The sequence below is a fragment of the Vicugna pacos genome, chromosome 2 (assembly GCF_048564905.1).
Source record: "Vicugna pacos chromosome 2, VicPac4, whole genome shotgun sequence".
Lineage (NCBI taxonomy): Eukaryota > Metazoa > Chordata > Mammalia > Artiodactyla > Camelidae > Vicugna > Vicugna pacos.
The window spans coordinates 45,092,841-45,110,474 of record NC_132988.1 but is presented as its reverse complement, the minus strand read 5'-3'; the positions used below and the strand labels follow the sequence as shown (position 1 = coordinate 45,110,474).

At 37.8% G+C, this 17,634-nt stretch overlaps 1 protein-coding gene and 1 long non-coding RNA gene across 8 annotated transcripts in view; one reads left to right on the top strand and one right to left on the bottom strand.

The window, feature by feature from the left end:
• The window catches only part of LOC116285466 (uncharacterized), a 63,523-nt gene extending 57,464 nt beyond the window's left edge, over positions 1–6,059 (bottom strand). For 5 of the 6 annotated variants that reach the window (XR_012059701.1, XR_012059700.1, XR_012059697.1 and 2 more), the window contains exons 1-2: positions 5,911–6,059; positions 71–182 (exon numbers count right to left, since the gene is read on the bottom strand). This is a non-coding gene — a long non-coding RNA (uncharacterized lncRNA). The remainder of the gene's footprint in view (positions 1–70; positions 183–5,910) is intronic. The other variant, XR_012059698.1, reaches the window with a different exon arrangement.
• Positions 6,060–6,132: 73 nt separating this feature from the next.
• RPL34 (ribosomal protein L34) lies at positions 6,133–11,109 on the top strand. Of its 2 annotated transcripts, none has more exons than XM_006212060.4 (5): positions 6,133–6,209; positions 8,043–8,116; positions 8,199–8,298; positions 8,621–8,724; positions 10,974–11,109. In XM_006212060.4, the coding sequence occupies exons 2-5, from the start codon at positions 8,052–8,054 to the stop codon at positions 11,056–11,058; spliced, it is 354 nt and encodes a 117-aa protein (XP_006212122.1). In that variant the 5' UTR covers positions 6,133–6,209; positions 8,043–8,051; the 3' UTR covers positions 11,059–11,109. The 2 variants fall into 2 exon arrangements, with proteins under 2 accessions (XP_006212122.1, XP_015101388.1); XM_015245902.3 differs by having other exon boundaries at positions 6,199–6,339.
• The last annotated feature ends 6,525 nt before the right edge of the window (positions 11,110–17,634 follow it).

Sequence of the window (17,634 nt, the reverse complement as noted above, 5' to 3'; positions counted from 1 at the left end):
ATATAATCTAATTTAAATAATATAATATAACCTAATATAAATAATCTAGAAATAATGTTAAATTCTTAACTTTAAGTTCTTCTGGAGTATGTGGTGCAAGTCCAAATGCTCTCACCATTCTTGATAAGCTCCAGTCTCATCCATTCACTTAAAAATTTTCTTACTGTTTGGCAGGCATTGCTCTAGGAATTAAAAATGTATCAGTCAACAAAAATTTTTTTAAAGGACAAAACTCCCTACCTCGTGGAGCATAGTTCTAATGGAGACAGACAACACATAATAAACACAATAAGCAAATATATAATATATAGAAAATGATAAGTGCGGGGGAAAAAAACAGGGTGGGAGGATCTATAAGGGCCAATAAAGAATAGAAATGTGCCATTTAAATAGGATAGTTAGGATAGTGAACTGAAAAGTTATCTTGAGCAAACAAGTAAAGGAAGTAAGAGTAAGCCGTGCTGATACCAGGGGAAGAGAATTCCAGGCAGAGGAATGGCCAGGGAAACAGGAACACCATGATGCCCTTGTGTGAATCAGAAAGGGTGCTGCTTCCCTCCTCCCCATATTATTGACTAAGTGAACTGATCTGAGGAGAAAACTTAAATTGTCATCTTAATAGATACTGAGAAGAAAAGGAGCAAATTCAACACCTATTCCTGATAGTAAAAAAATTTTTAAGAAATAATAATCAATGGCTATTTCTTTAACACACGACTTAGTGAAGAAACACTGGATGCTTTCCTGCTAAATTCAGGAAAAAGGCCATTACCTACACTACTATTTAATATTATGTTTGAAGCATCAGCCAATGGAATTGAACAAGAGGCTTAAGCATTAGAAAGAGGTAAAATACCTAGATAATTATCTGGAACCCCCTCCTAAAATTAATAAAATTAAATACCAATAATAAGAAAATGAAGTAAGGCAGTAGAATATAAATTAATAAAAATCACAGCCTACAATAAAAAAAAGTTAAATGGAGCAATGGAAAAGACAATGCCATTTATATTAGCAAGAAAACAGATTAAATACCTAGAAATAATCTCAATAAAAATGCACAGGCCTATATGAATAAAACTTTAAAAATAAAGATGAATAAATAGAAAGAGATTTCATGTTTTTGGATAGGATGACTCAACATAATAAAGAGGTCAATTCTCCCCAAGTTAACACATAAATATAACATAATAAAAATGTCAACAAGTTTTTGTCTGGAGCTAAACAAGTTGAATCTAAAATTTGTATATGAGTAGTTATGTACGACCTAAAATTACTCTTAATTTTTCACATAAAATATCCTGAAATCAATAAAAAGCAATCAACCACATGAGGCGAGAAGACAACAAAAACCAAGGGAAATATCAGACAATAAAAAGACATCCTTGGGGCATTCAGATAATGAAGTGATCAGTTACAAAACATTAAAATAATTCTCCTAAATATACTCAAGAACTCGAGGAATAAAAATCAAGATTGAAAATTTCTGCAGAGAATGAAAAGTATAAACAGAGAAATAAATGAAAAAATTACACCTAAAAAATACAATAACTGAAATGAAAAACTCATTGGAGTGATACTGACAAGAGAATTAATGAACTGGAAGACAGTTCAAAAGAAAACAGAACAAAGCATGGAAAAACAAAATGATAGTAAATATTAAGAGTACAGGAAACTGTGGAAGCTTTAAAATATAATCCTAAAATCACTGACACTCTATTCATCAAGGGGTGAGGATATATGTCTTCGAATGTCAGGGGCTTGTGGCAGCTTTGACCAATGGTGGAAATGATGCTATGTAGCTTCCAAGACTAGATCATAAATGGCCGTGCAGCTTCTACTAGTTCTCCTAGAATACTTGCTTTTTAGATGCTGCCTCTTGAGAGGCTCCCTCTCAGAACCCAGCTGCCATGTGTGAGAAGCCCAATCCCCATGGAGAGGCTATGTATAAGTGCTCTTATTGACAGTCTCAGGCTAAGCCTAGCTTCAAGGTATCTCAACCTAGGAATTAACTAAAAAATTGTTTAGATGATTCCAGCCTCCAGCCATTCAAGTCCACCTCCACTCATCATGAAACAAGGACAAACCATTCTCACTATGCCATATGTAGAAATTCCTGACCCATGGAATCCATATGCATAATAAAATGGTGGTTATTTTATGCCACTAAATTTGAGATGGCTTGTTACACAGCAACTGATAACCAGAAAAGAGATCTACAGATACAGTGATAAGAATACAGTGCGTAACTAGAGTCCCAAAAGGAGAGAAGAGAATGGGGCAGAAGCAATATTTGAATAGATAATGGCTGAGAATTTTCTAAAACTCATGAGAGATATCAATATATAGATATAAAAGATCCTACAAGCCCCACAAAAGAAATAAAGAGAAAAGCATGCCTAAGCACATCATAGTAAAATTACTGGAAACCAAAACTAATGGAAGCCCAACCTAAAGAGAAAATGTTACAAAGGGCAGCCAGAAAAAACAACAACAACAAACTTTCCTTTAAAGGAGTAAAAATAAGAATAATTTGACTTCTCAACAGATCATGGTAGCCAAAAAACAATAAAATGATATTTTCAAAGTACTGAAAAAAAAACCTGCCAATCTTGAATTCTGTATTTAGCATAGCAGAAGTTAATTCTAATTTTGGCTTCGTTTGTGGTCACCTGATTAATAACCTTAGTTACATCTGCAAAATCCCTTTTGACGTGTAATATAACATAATTACAAGAGAACCAACATGGGGCAGAAGTCATTGAGGGCCATCTTAGAACCCTTTGCCTTTGCATACCACATGTACTCCATGACCCATCAATTCCAGATCTAGGTGTATACCCAACTGAAATGTGTACATTATCTTCACCAAAATACAAGTACTACAATATTTACAGCAGCACCATTCATAACAGCCCAAACTTGGAAACTACTTGATGTCCCTCAACAGGAAAACAGTGGTATGTTTACTCAAAGGAATTCCACATAGCAATAGGAAGAAAAAATAATATGCATGTATCTTACAAACATAATTTTGAGCAAAAGAAGTCAGATATAAATAATACTTTTCATTTATATAAAGAACTAAAATTGGTAAAACTTTATGGGGCAGAAGTCAGAATAGTGGTTACCTTTGGAAACAGGGAGAGAGAATGTAAGGGGCATAGAGAGGACATTTGGAGTGCTGATAATATTGTGTCTTCATCTAGGTGCATCTAGTTTGTGAAAAATTTATCAAACTGTAAGGGTATTATTTGTGTGAAGATTTTTAATTACTGCTTCAAACAAATCTTAGAAAGTCCAAAAGAATCTTTACACAAATTACTAGAAATAATAGAAGAATTTATCAAGATGGCAGAAGGTAAAATTAATATACAACCAACAGGATTTCTATATACCAGCAACAAAAAACTGGACTATCTAGTTTAAAAGACACCATTCACAATAGAATTAGAAAATGTCAAGTACCTAAAAATTAATCTAACAAAAGGCAAATCTTTATAGACAAAGTATTAAATTTATTAAGGGCCATTAAAGAGGACTTCAATATACAGAGAGATATGCTATATTTATACTTATGAAAACTTCATTTTATAAAAATGTCAATTCTCTCATTTATCCATAGATTCAATACAAATCCAAACAAATTCAGATTAGCTGACTCTAAAATGTATCTGGAAAAGAAAAAGTCAAGAATTTTCCTTCTGAAAAAGAAGAAAAGGTAGTACATATTTGCCCTTCCAACAGTCAGGATTTACTAAATTTAGAGAGTATAGAACTCACAAAGACAAGACCAGTGGAACAGAGAGTCAGAAACAGATCCACACATATATGGAACACTGGTATATGACAGAGATAACATATTAGATTGGTGGGGGAAAGGGACTATTCAGTAAATAAAGTTGGGAAAAAATGAGGTTAACATATGGAAGGGAAGAAAACTGTATCCCTAACTCACTATACACAAAAGTCAACTCTAAATAAGTCGTAACAAGACTTTAAATCATCAGTAGAAAATCTAGGTGAATATCTTATACATTTTTGAGTAGGAAAGGGTTTTAGAAATAAGACACAAAAAGCACAAACTCAAAAAAGATAAATTTGATATTAAAATTAATAACTTTTACAAAAAAATCCCTTAAATAAATAGGTGTTAAACCTCAAAGTTTCACAGCCCAAGACAGAAAAAAGTGAGGTAGGTTAGTCTTATTTCAATTTTACAAAAGTTTATGAAATATCTAGTAAGTGTACACAGAAATTAATCAACAAAGAACTAAAAGAAAGATTAATAGAAACAAATGAGGTTTTTGGAAATGTTTAATAAGATTGCCACATCTCTGGCAAAACTGATCAAGAAAAAAATGCAAATACAGATTGAAAGAGAAGAAAAGTCATGTTATAGAACTGGGTTAAGTATAATAAGGGAAACTGATTGTGAGACCATTATTTTTATCTACTGGCGTGGAGGTGGGCACGGAAAGCTAGGTAGCACACACTAGGTACACTACAGTGTGCTTAGGGCTCCCATCTTCTGTTATACTCAACTGCCCAGCATTCTCCCGAAATAGAAAGAATATATATTCCAAGTAAATGCATTCATTTGTTCATTCATTAAGAAGCCACATTTAACTCTCTATCCAGCCTCCATCTTAATGCCTGGTACAGAGACAAAAGGGATTCCAGAGGACAAAAAGTGAAGGACTGGGAAGGAGAGACGTAACTATGACAAGGTCAGGGAGAAGCAGCTATGTGAGAGTAGGCAAAGGGGGGGATACAACCAGAGCCTCCCATCCCATGTGGCAACACAGATGGCAGTGCTGTGAGGCATGATGGGCAGGGTACCTGCCCTCAGTCACTTGCCTGCTTTCTCACCTCGGTAACTGAACTGGAAAACCTAGAAGGGAAACTGAGTGGACACTGGGATACTCTATTCAAATTCTCTTCTGGGTCAAGGATACTGGCTGGGTCACTGCATCACTGGACATTGCTCTCAGATTCAGGAAACAGCTTCACCCATGGTCAGGGAGCAGCGAGACCAAAGACTGGCTGATATGGGTCAGCAAAAGTCCAGCTTCTCTGCCAATTTGGGACAACTAAGAGCCCGCCTAATTCCAGGGCTCCCTGTTGGAACAGCTGAGGTCTCAGTTGCAACCACATTGAGGGTCCCCCGGTCCTACGTTCCTCACTTCCTCACGAGAGCATTTTTTAAGAGTACTCTCCCGTAGCCCAGCATATAACTCTCTCAGTATGTTTCCAAGGAGCCTAATTTGAGATTAAAAATGTAACGACCCTTTTAAGCATTCTTCCTTAGAGCCTAGGTGAAGTGTTCTTTACTTTTTTGGAGGTCATGAACCCCCTTGACAATATAATGAAAGCTAAGAACTCTCTCCTCAGAAAAATACACATAGGCATTAAGAAATGTAAACTTTTACATGCTATTTTAGTGGGTTTTATTCCTTCCTCCACATCTTTGAGATGCAGCTCAAACTCTACCACCCATGTGAAGTCTCGAGAAACTCTATATATAATCTTAAGATTAGCCACCATTTACTGAGCACTCACTCTCTACAAGGCACTGTGCTAAGTGCCTTAACTTTATGATACCTTTGATCACGACAAAACTCTGCAGGGTAGTTACTAATACCTTCTTACAGATTTAAGGGCTCGCCCAACGTAACACAGATAATAATTAGCAGATATGGGATTAAAATCCTGATCTTGTAAAGCTTGTGCTTTTAATGAATGACAAGAAAAAGAAAGGGCGGTTAAAGGCAGCAACTCCTCGAAGGTCACCTAATGATAACTGTCAGAATTGGGATTTAAACCCAGGTCTAACCCCAGATTTGACGCTCTTTAGGTTAAATGTGTCATAGCGCCCATGAGAACGGAAAAAACCTGATTTTGTCGCACCTCTGCCCTATGCAACTCCTTTGTCATTAGCGTTTGTTCCAAAAGATCTTTCTGTGGCGCTGTCCCGGACGGCTGAGGCGCATCCCGGCCCGCGGAACCGCGGCACGTCGCTTTACGTACAACGTGGCGGTGCTATGAATCCCCGCCCACTAAAGGGAACTGCTTACCTTCCGTACAACATGGCGGCGTTCTCTCCGCCTCGCCTCTTCCTATGACGTAACTTCCTATCATGCGCAGTCATATTTGGCCTTTGAACTCGCTGGCCCTTCCTTTTTCCTCTTCCGGGGACCGATCTAGAGGTATGGATGCTTTTTCTTTCTCCTGTCGCTACTGCCTTTAGAATCGGCCGCCATCCGAGGAGTTGCCGGAGCCGGGATCTCTCAGGCACAGTCGTTTGAGCTGGCGTGGGAGTAAGGGCTCAGAAGGAAGGTTGGTGGTGTGCAGTTCCCCGGCTTTTAGCTTCAGTCTCCACTCCGAGCAGTTAAGTGGCCTCAGCTCACCACCACTGACTTTGCCGCCTTCGCCTGCGGCGTTCGGAGACAAACGAGTTGTATTCCGGCTGGTTGAGACAGCGAAATCGCGGAACGTGCTCGTATCTTAGGCCCACGTTTTAACCCCGCGTCTGAGGCTGTTCTCTAGGCTTTGGGAGGGCCAGTGACTGGCATATTCGGATCATTTCAGAGTGTTTTCTTTTCCAAGACCAATAGCATGGAAGATAAAAAATGTTTTAATAGGGCAACATGGACCTCCTGTACAGCACAAGAAACTATATTCAGTATCTTGTAATAACCTCTAATGGAAAGAACCTGAAAAAGTATGTATGTGTATAGCTGAATCTCTTTGCTGTACACTTGAAACATTGTAAGTAAACTATACTTAAATTTTTAAAAAAAGTTTTAACAGGAAGTTTCCTGTCTTGGTTTTCGAGAGGCACACGGACCAGCGGCTGATTGGGTCACTCGCCCTGGCCTTCCGTGTTGGTTTTGGTTTCTGACAGTTACAGTATAATGATAGTAAGGAACTTGTAACAACAAATGCAAGTTTTTTTTTTTTAAAATAACACGTGATGAAATAGTTAACAAGATTTGGGATAATAAATTAGGTTGGCTCAAGTCTTGCTTATGTTTTGAAGAGCGAAGTCGTTCGTTTGCGTAGCTGTATAACCGATTTGCTAAAAAACATCATTCAGTAGTACTTCTAGTTGTTAAGTGTGGGCTGGGGGACCCAGTTAGCTGCCATAATCCAGAGACGTTTGGTCCAATACCAAAATTAATAAAAATAGCACTTAACTTGACCCAGGTACTGTTAGGAGCAAAACATTGAACGCCGAGCAACTACTATGTGGGCAGGCGCTATGTTGGTCAGGATGCCTCTTGTCATTTAATCCTAATGACAGTTGTGTGAACTAGGTAAAAACTATATTTTAGAGATAAGGAAGCCAGCTCCTGGCGCTTTATATTCCCAGTAAATGGCATGGCTAAGGATTCAACTTAAATTTTCAGGTGTGCTCTTCCTTTAAAACCAGCGTTTCTCAAACTTGCCTTTTGGTAGCAATTTTCCAGACACCGCTCCAGACGGAATCAGTTTCAGTGGGAGAAAAACCTGTAATTGTAACCAAGTGCTCTGTATTTGGTTACCATTAGGAAAACAAACATTGCCTCTTAGCATTCTTACCAGTTACCTTTAGATGTAAGTGTAGCCATCCCTGAGTATCCTGGGGGATTGTTCCAGGGCCCCTGAGAATATCAAAATCCGCTGATACTCAAGTTTCCTTATGTAAATCCTCCCGTGTACTTTAAATCATCTCTAGATTACCTGTAATAGTAATACAACATAAATGGCTGTGTAGACAGTTGTGGGCACGTGGCAAATTCAAGTTTTGCTTTTTGGAACTTTATGAAATTTTTTTCCCCAAAGTATTTTTGATCCACGGTTGGTTGAAACTGGGTGCAGAACCTGTGGATACAGAGGGCCAACTGTAGTTTTAAAATACAGACTCCTTTTCATGAAATATCTTAATATAAGGTTATTATATTTAAGAATGTACATGGATAATAAGTAAACTTTGTGTTGCTGTTTTAAAACTTGAATTTTTTCTACAATGCGGTTTTATTTCATTTTTCTCAATTTAGGCATTCAGAATGGTCCAGCGTTTGACATACCGTCGTAGGCTGTCCTACAATACAGCCTCTAACAAAACTAGGCTGTAAGTATTTCCAGAATTTAATATACGTACTATCATTTATTCTGCAAGGTGCTGAGCTATTGCCTATTCTTTCACTTCCTAGGTCCCGAACCCCTGGTAATAGAATTGTTTACCTTTATACCAAGAAAGTTGGGAAAGCACCAAAATCCGCATGTGGCGTGTGCCCAGGCCGACTTCGAGGAGTAAGTGAACCTTTTGCTGTGAATAACATAACAAGGGTTGAGCTTTTGAGCATTAATTCCTTGGTAAGGGAGAGAGGGATGGAGAGGTCACCACTAGGAGGGTTGAGAATGACTAAGCATCCATGATCCAAATCTATGAAGGACATAGACTTTCTTTTAAAGCCTATATGACAAATTCAGTGAAATGCCTTTCAGATAAATCAGTTTATCATTTCCCTCTGTAACCTAGTTTAATGTTTACACTTAACACTTAGCAAAAATCTGGGACAATTTCTGTTTCTGTTAAAGCATCTCAAAACAATCTCAACATTTTTTTATGCAGGTTCGCGCTGTGAGACCTAAAGTTCTTATGAGACTGTCTAAAACAAAAAAACATGTCAGTCGGGCTTATGGTGGTTCCATGTGTGCTAAATGTGTCCGTGACAGGTAAATAATAATGAATGACTATCTTAAACAAGTGTATGTGTTGCATTGCATGCTAATTATTATTAGAAGACTGATAAAAAAACAACAAGTTGCATATTCTAGAATCCTTAACTAGGGATAATTGGTGCTGTACATACTAATAAATGATATTAGTTCAAATTAATTCAGTTGTGATTTGGAACATCTTTATGCTAGATGTAGAAACGAAAAGGACTTGGAGGGGCAGGTAAGGAACTCCTAGTGGTTTGGTCAGTCAGGTTGATGGAAAGTCTAAGAACAGCGTAGCTATATATAGTTCCAGTGTGGCTGGAACAGAGCATTGTGGGAGATGGTACACAGGAAAGGTAGAAACGTCACAGATAATGAACGACCTCATAAGCCAGGTTTTTAGCTTGATCTTTACAAATAGGGGAAACAATGGGTTTTGAGCAGGGCAGGGAAACCTTTGGTGTGCCAGAAACTAAAACTGCAGCAGGATGGATAGTGAAGTCTTCTTTCTACTAAAGATGAGTGGTTGGAAGAGTTTCTCTACTTTGTGAAGGCTAAGGAAATGACACCTACATTAAGACCTGAAGGCTGGACGGGGTTAGAGGTGGGGTTATTGGGAGAGGACGGGGTCTTGTGACTGTTAAAGGACTGGTAGTAGCATAGGTAGGAGTGGAAGCAGGGGGTTAATAATGGTGACCTTTGCTCAGCATTTTTATGATAAACTGTCAGAAGTCCACCAGGGAGGTGTTTTCTATTCTCATTTTTTGTGGAGAAACCAAGGCTTGTTGCTTAAATTCATAAAGCTGTTAAGGGGCAGCATCAGGATTATTTTCCGGATTTTGTTGAGACTCTTACTCTTAATTAACCATACTGTCTACATTAAATTGACTCCAGAGACCTAAGTGGAAAGATTTGAGAGGTGATTGACCATTGCTAGTGAAGAAATTGGTTCAGAGGAATAGTTTGCCTCCAGTTTAGTCAGCTCATTCTATCAAGTGGTCTGGCTAAGTCTGTACCAAATCTGACACCAAACGTTGCAAGTTCATTCTACCTTTCAGGAGTTAATTTGTAAGGGGATGATTAGGCATGTTAACGTTAATACAAATACAAGCTAAATAAAACTTCCATGAGATAGGAAAACTGGTTGAAGTTTAGAGGAGAAATAGCTTTCAAGTAGCTGAGAATCTGGAAATAGTATTTGAGGTGGAATCTGAATGATGGGGGAGTTTCGGACATGAGGTACAGAGGGCATTGCAGGCAGAGAATGAACATAGTTTGATCTGGCACATTGAGAGTGTAAAATGAAGATTGAGGAGTGAAATCAGAAAGGTATGTTGGAGATGAACGGATTGTGAGTTTTAAGCTACAGGAATTTGGCTTTTTACCAGTCTCTGGCTCCCAGACTTTGCTAAACATAACCACATGACCACATTTATTAAAAATACAATTTAGGCCCCAGCTTCTGGATATTTGGGTTTAGATCTATAGGATAGCGTATAGAATAGCATTGGCTGTTACGTTGAGGGGAGTCTGCAGTCTTTGCTCTGAGTAAGAGTGAGCTGTATTTGTGTAATGTAATTACATCCCAAACATTCGAAGGAGTCAGAAATCCCAGGGTTCTGAGGGTAGATTATTAGATAACCAGGGATACCAGTAGGGAGCATAGGTGGGGTAGGTTTCTGTGGGAATTAAATGAGAGCTTTATCTCTAGAGGTAGCTTTGGTTAGCAAGTGGTAATATGGACCTTCTGTTTCCAGGTCCTATGCGCAATAATAATAGTGATCAATAAAGTGCATTTTGTCTCTAAATGGAGGTTCAAAGCACAGAAATTGCAAATCCTTCCAAATTTAATATTTTTAAAAACCTTGAGAAATAGGAAATTTCTAAGACACATTGCGAATCAAGTAATACCATTAGTCCTGGATCCTAATAATGAAGTGAGGTTAAATGAAAGCTATCATAAGGAGCAGTCTGCTGTGGGGGTGATTTTATAGCTTATCATGGCTCAGAAGAGGAGGGCAGATACTACTGGCATAGAATTGAAGGGTTACCCTGTTCTAAATTCCAGTGTAGGGAGGAGACCTTAGGCTGAAAGGGTCTGTCCATATTATTCTTGCTCTTAAGTTTTAAATCTGTATTTGTATGGGTTTCATTTACTTTTCTGGGTATCTTCACTGATTGCTTTACTCAGTTATGGTACTTTTCCTACCTGTGTTAGTCAATTTTTAAAAGCTACATTCATTCAATATTTTCTTTTCTAGGATCAAGCGTGCTTTCCTTATTGAAGAGCAGAAAATCGTTGTGAAAGTATTGAAAGCACAAGCACAGAGTCAAAAAGCTAAATAAAAAAAAAGAAGCTTTTTTGAGTAATAAAGTGAAAAAGCCTTGTTCTGTTAATTTCTGTTGGTGATTTGTTAGTGTGCAGGTTTGGTTTCTGTGGTAACGAAACCCCCATGATTTTAGTTGATTACTTTTTCTGAAAGTAATTGGAGGACAATGATGGCTAGAATTTTTTGATGGCAGCTCTAGACAGCAGTAAAATAGGGACCTTAATATATTTTCTCTTAGAAACTATGTTGTATTGATCCTGGTGCCTCTTAATAATGAAAAAGTATGTAAAGGGTTTTAATAAAAGCTCATTCTTAAAGTGCTTAGACTATATCAAGCATCCCTCCAAGTATTCTACATAAGCTCTTCTGAACTCTTCTAAGACCATTTCATGAACTGCTGAGGACTTACCAGGTTTCTGCAAAATAAGTGGGTTAACTTAGCAATTTGAGGAAGCTAAAGCATTATAGTTACGTACTTTTAAAAATTTATACGTTAGATGGTTTAACCTTTTCTAAATTTGAAATGTTTTCACTTTTCAAATGAAAACTTTTCAAAAACTATAGACAGTTTAGAAAGTATGGGAAAGAATGGGAATCCCCTTTGACTTCAGTAAACAAATAATCAGTTTTAACAGTTCGGTGTCTTCCCCCGTTTCGTTTTCTAGATACAAGACATCATAAAATTGTTCATATACTATATGTGTAAATTTTCAACCCTTTCGCCCCCACTTAACAAATATGCTGTCCATAAGACTAAGGATGTGAAATACACCTGAGTGTTGACCATTCCTTCACCTGTGTTTAGCCACTGTTTTTGATCACAGACCACACTTAAAGGTCCCTTTGCTTAAGTCTCCTCTTCACCTTACACTGTCACACAGTTTGGTCCAATTCCCTCCTCTCACCCCACCTCTTGTAGGACTGGAGATTTCATCTTGTGGTGTGTACATATATAAGAGCATAGGTTGGTGTGAGCATAGCAACACTGTCCAAGTGACCAAAATGGATTCCTTACTGTTCTAGGTTTTGATTTTGTTAAAAAAAAGCGTTTTATTGAATCCAGTTCTCTGTGTGTGACTTAAAGTGTTCTTGACAGGTTCCTAAAAAGACATGTGAATATAGTCAGTGGTTTCTTTTTAAAGTCTTGGGTTTCTCCTTCCATTGAATTGCTTATAAATTCTATTAGAAGGATGGGGGAGGGGGATTTTTTCACCCTTAAATGCAGAAAATCTCCATATGTTTTAAGTAAATCGAGTTTATTTTCAGCAGTGTAATAGCATACCTGCATTTTTTTACCCTGATTTGGAGCTTGAGATCCCAGAATTTAGATAGGGCTATGTCTAGCTTATAACACCAACTAAAATCATATACAATTCTTGTGGAGTAAGATTGTGAAGCAGGGCTGAATATTATGCTTGTTCTCTGAGTTAGATTACTTATTGCTAGTTAAGAATTCTACAATTATTAGTACCAATAGAGCAAGTTGTGTGGAGTCAGCTCATCCCAGCTGTGAGAGTTAGTCATGTGCTTCTCTGTCCAGCTCTGTGTTCAGTGATGTCAGTTTGGTACCTTGATGTTGGCATGGTGGGAGTATTTACACCTGGGAAACCAAATGCTACAAAATCCTTTTTGCCCCCAGGAAACTTGATACTAAGTATTATTGGCAAGTCACTGGATATTATTTAAGTTACAATCTGTTATCACAACTTAGGTATGATGCTGTTGGCACCGGGAGCTCTACATATATCTGGTACATATTTGGTAATGATTTGCACTTAAAGTTTTTTTGAAATAAACTCTTATTATACTTTGAATCTATAAGTATTCTGGAATTTGATTTTATAAAATACAAAACAGAGCTTTTATTGAATCCTGTTATGTGAATGTAGAGGAAAATAATTTAAAATCTTGCAAAGGTAAAAAAGTTTCATCTCTAAACAATGAAAATTATGTATGACAAACACTGTATTCTAAACCAGGAGTATTAAAGTTGACTATCTTCATGAATTTCTAAAGGATAAAATCCATAATAATTCTGAATCAAAAGATACTTTCTGCCTTGTTTCCTATTCCCCTACCAAAAAAAAAAGATACTTCTGGTTTCCAAAATATTAGCATGTCAGTAATTTAGGGTAAGTCTTAAATGTTTCTGGTCAATTTGAAGGATTATGTAGATATTTTTGCCGTACATTTTACATTAGTATGTAACTTGCTTTAGATTTCATTCACCCAACAAGTATTTATTAGAAACTACTATGTTTCAGGAACTGCTGCTCAGTAAATATTAATTCAATAATCAGAGCAGACTTCCCCAGCTATGGTACATTGGGGGACCCGTAAATTGAAGATGCAAGTTTTTAATTGCACCCATTAGGATAAGAATTGAAAAGGAAAAGTACACAGTGCCGTGAAACCATGTAAGAAAGGAACATCATGGGGAGTGAAGGCAGGCTTTTCTGAGGAAGTCACCTTGAAGCTCAGAACAAGGAGATGTTAGCTGGGTGACAAGTACGGAGAACATTCCAGACATAAGAACCAACATGTATAAATGCCCTGAGTTGAGAAATAGCTTGTATACACGCTACTATATATAAAGTAGATAAACAAGGACCTACTATATAGCCCAGGGAACTATATTTAATATCTTGTAATAACCTATTATGGGACAAAATGTGAAAAAGAACTATATAAGCTGTCACTTTGCTGTACACATGAATCGTAAATCAGCTATAAAGAAACAGCTTGTGTAGAAAAATAAAAAGCAATACATGCAACTCAATTCACTCCCAATATTCAGAGCCCTGCAAATCTGATATGTGTGAGCAAGTTGAAATCACTGAGAAGAAGCATCCTTGCCAGCACACAGCTTCTAGTCCACCTGTGTGGCCCCAGAGCCAAAAGATCTGTGCCACCTGTCCCTTCCTACGGGAGACCAGTGAAAGAAGAGCTTTCCTAAATGATTTCAGTTAGGAGCAAAGACACTCCTCTGAATTAGAGGGTATTTAAATTATGCGATCCCCTAGATAATTTAGGCATCAACCTACTATTAAGGAGGAAGTGGATCAAAATTACTGACTCAATTCCCCTGATACTCATTCAACCTCTATATTCCTTGGCCTATCCAAATAGCCTCGGGGATATGCCCTCTCTCTCTCAGGTTGGAAATAAGCTTACAGTTTCACATGCCTGTAGAACAAATGGTCTTGAAAGAAAATTCAAATGTTTATTGCATCTTAGTGTAGCTTCTATAAAAGCTTTAAGCCATATGGTCTCTGTTGCAACAACTCAACTCTGCTGATAGAGTGTGGAAGCAGCCATAGACAATACAATACCTAAATGAATGGTCATTGGCTGTGTTTCAATAGAGCTTTATATATAAAACTAATATGGGGTCACACTTGGCCTGTAGGTAGTACCTTGTGGACCCTCCCTGCTCTAGAGGACTCTTTGCTTCCAGCTATAGCTGCCAGCTGATAACTGCGTAAGAAACCTCAAGTGAGACCAGCAGAAAATTGCCTTGTTGAGTCTAATCAACCCAAAGAACAGTGAGAAAAAAAATTTGTTTTATACACTTAATTTTGAGGTGGTTAGTTACATAGCAGTATACCACTAAAACAGTGGTACAGTGCAATGGTCTTTAATTTTTTTTTGCTTGCATATTCCTTAAAGAATTTTGAAAACCTATGTAGATTCATGCACATTTTTAGATTACCACCCCAAACTTTTCATTATAAATTTAAGTCATTGCAAAGGATATAATTTCCAGCATAGTAAAGATATGAATAATTTTTTAAAAAGCTGTTCTATCGCCTTTTAAAAATATCAAGGAAACTCCAGTGCCCCTTGGGATGTCTTCAGGCAACCTTGGAGATTAAAGTATGAAGTACCATGATTTGAAGATCCCTGATACAGTAGGAACAGTATTACACTGGAAGCAAAGAGATATGGGCTATAGCACTTGTTCTGCCACTAACAACTTCTGTTATCTTAAGTCACTTACCTGCTCTGGAAGTTTGGTTTAGTGACCTTGAAAGTCTCCCGTTCATGGATTCATTACTTCATTTCACCGTCCTGGTGATGAACTGGGCATCTACTAAGCTTCAGGCACTGGATGGGGCTCTGAGGGTGAGTAAGATACCACCAGTGCCTTCCAGGAGCTCACAGTTTAGTTCAGCTACTATGACTCTTGGTAGATTAGTTTAAATCAGTCTTTCAAGCCGGAACGGCACCTATGAGGCATTTTGGAAATTTTGGGAGGCATTGATGCTACACTCTGTAATGTATAGGGCATCCTGCTCAGCAAATCATCCTGAGTCCTAAATGACTTTCCAATACCCAACCAGATTTTCATGTAGGTGGCAAATCTGTTTATTGTTATCTCAGCCTTGGTAACTCCATTTAAAAGGAATATTTTTTGCATGGTTTCAATAAATACTTAAATTTCCAGGAATGCACTATGTAAAACCAGGAAGATTATATTTTTCTTCTGAACATTATCTGGAGAAATTTAACATTTTGGAAAAAAGAAAGCAAACCATAAAATTTTGAATTTCTGCAGGGTAATCTAGGATTCCCAATTTTTAGAAAAAACTACAAATGTATGGGTGAATGTGTTGATTTCTATTTTTTTTTAAATCTTTGGTGCTAATGTTGTTTTCACAAAATCTGATTAACAGTAAATTAATTTGTCATTTAATACATAAATCTATCACATTCTGAAAAAAGCACCATGATTTCTAAGCGCTTTGCTTTCCGAACAAGTTAGAGAACCACTACTCTGGGCAATCAGGAGACACCAAAGGGCTTTAAGTACAGTGGCATTTATAAAGTTCTCTTTGATAGCATGAAGAATTGATATCAATTCATTCAACAAATAACTGTCCTGAGTGTATACCAGGCTCCATGCTGTCACTTAGCCTGGGGAGAATTTCTGGAGTCTCCCATCTCCCTTCCTTTGCTCCTCTTCCCACAAATGCAGGCATGTGTCTTGATGTCGTGGACAAAGCATAAACTCCATTTCTGTCGTTACGTGGCCTTGAGAAGTTGCTTAAATTTTCTGAGTTTCTGTTTTATGAACCCCAGAAATGGGTGTACAAATACCTATCTTCCAAGGTTTATAAAGATTAAGTGTGCCTGGCACCTAGCAGGTACTTAACAAATGTTAGTTCTGGGTCCCTCTCCATGTCTCTTTAAAACCTAATCTCAGAATACACCTGCCCTCAGTCGTCGTGTGAACCATGAGTCAGTGTCTTCCCTCTAGAACTATTTACATTTTAGTTTTAGAATTTCTAACGGTGGGTTGAAAGACTGAATTCTGCTTGAAGAATTTTGAGCAAGGGAAGCTGGTAGTTCAACCCGCTGGGAGTCAGGATTGCTCACACTATTAATATAAACACAGAGCTAACAGGTCATGCCAAGGACACGGTCAGTGGTGAAGTGTGCACTGGGATTGCCACCTCTTTACAAACGGTCATCAGGGACTCAAAGGAGGTTTGTCGTGTGAAACTTCCCTTTCTGTTTTAAAAATCTGAGCATTACCATATAGACAGAGATTCTCACACTCCAGATTCACTTAAGAATCTTCTGGGGAGATGTTTAAATGCAGATTCTTGAGCCCCACCTAAGACTTTCTCAATCAGAATCTCTGAAAGTCGGGCCAAGAACGATGCATTTTAACGCGATCTCCTATCTGATTCTCACAGAGATGGATCTTGGACGGTCCTTTCATAAGACCTGGAAGAAAGTACAGTTGACCCTGAACAACACAGGTTTGAACTGTGCAGGTCCACTTACTTGGAGATTTTTTTCAATAGTAAAAACTACAATACTATAGGATCTGCAGCTGATTAAATCTATAGGTGCACAACCAAGGATACTGAGGGCTGACTGTAAGTTATGCTCAGATTTTCTTACTCAGAGTTTTTCACTGTTGGCACCCTTACCCTCCTGCATTGTTCAAGGGTCAACTGTATGTACAACTGGGTGTTAGACAGATAAGGGTTTAAATCTTAAGTCCACACTAACCAATTAGGCGACTTTGAGCAAGTTTCTTGCCCTAAGTCTTAATCATCTCACCTATAAATCGGAGACAATATAACTTAAGAGGTTCTTAGGATTCAATTAAATATCCCAAGTTATCCACACCACAGACTGCATGGCCTTTTCCTGCTTCTGGTACAAAAACTGCGTTCTCATATACTTATGGAGAAACAAGCCCAGTGCATCCATCCAGATGGTCATGATGGAGTCTTCTCACTTTAAATGATTAAAGACAGTTGATAATGCTGGAAATAAACCAAAAATCCAAATGATATCTTATCCTCTTCTATCATGTTTTACTCCCGTTTTTGTCTTTGTTTTTTTTTTCCCTTTGTGAGGAATTACATACATACACACTCCCTGCCTGAAAGTGCTGAGCTGTATTTGATTAGTTCTGGGCAGAAGCACGTTAGGGCATCTGAAAACCACAACTAGAGACATCTATTCTGATGGCCAAATGCTCTGGGTATTTCCTTTCAACCGAACTTGGTGGGGGGAAGTACTTTGATATAATGTACATATGGAAATATTTTACAACATTCTTAAAAAGTTA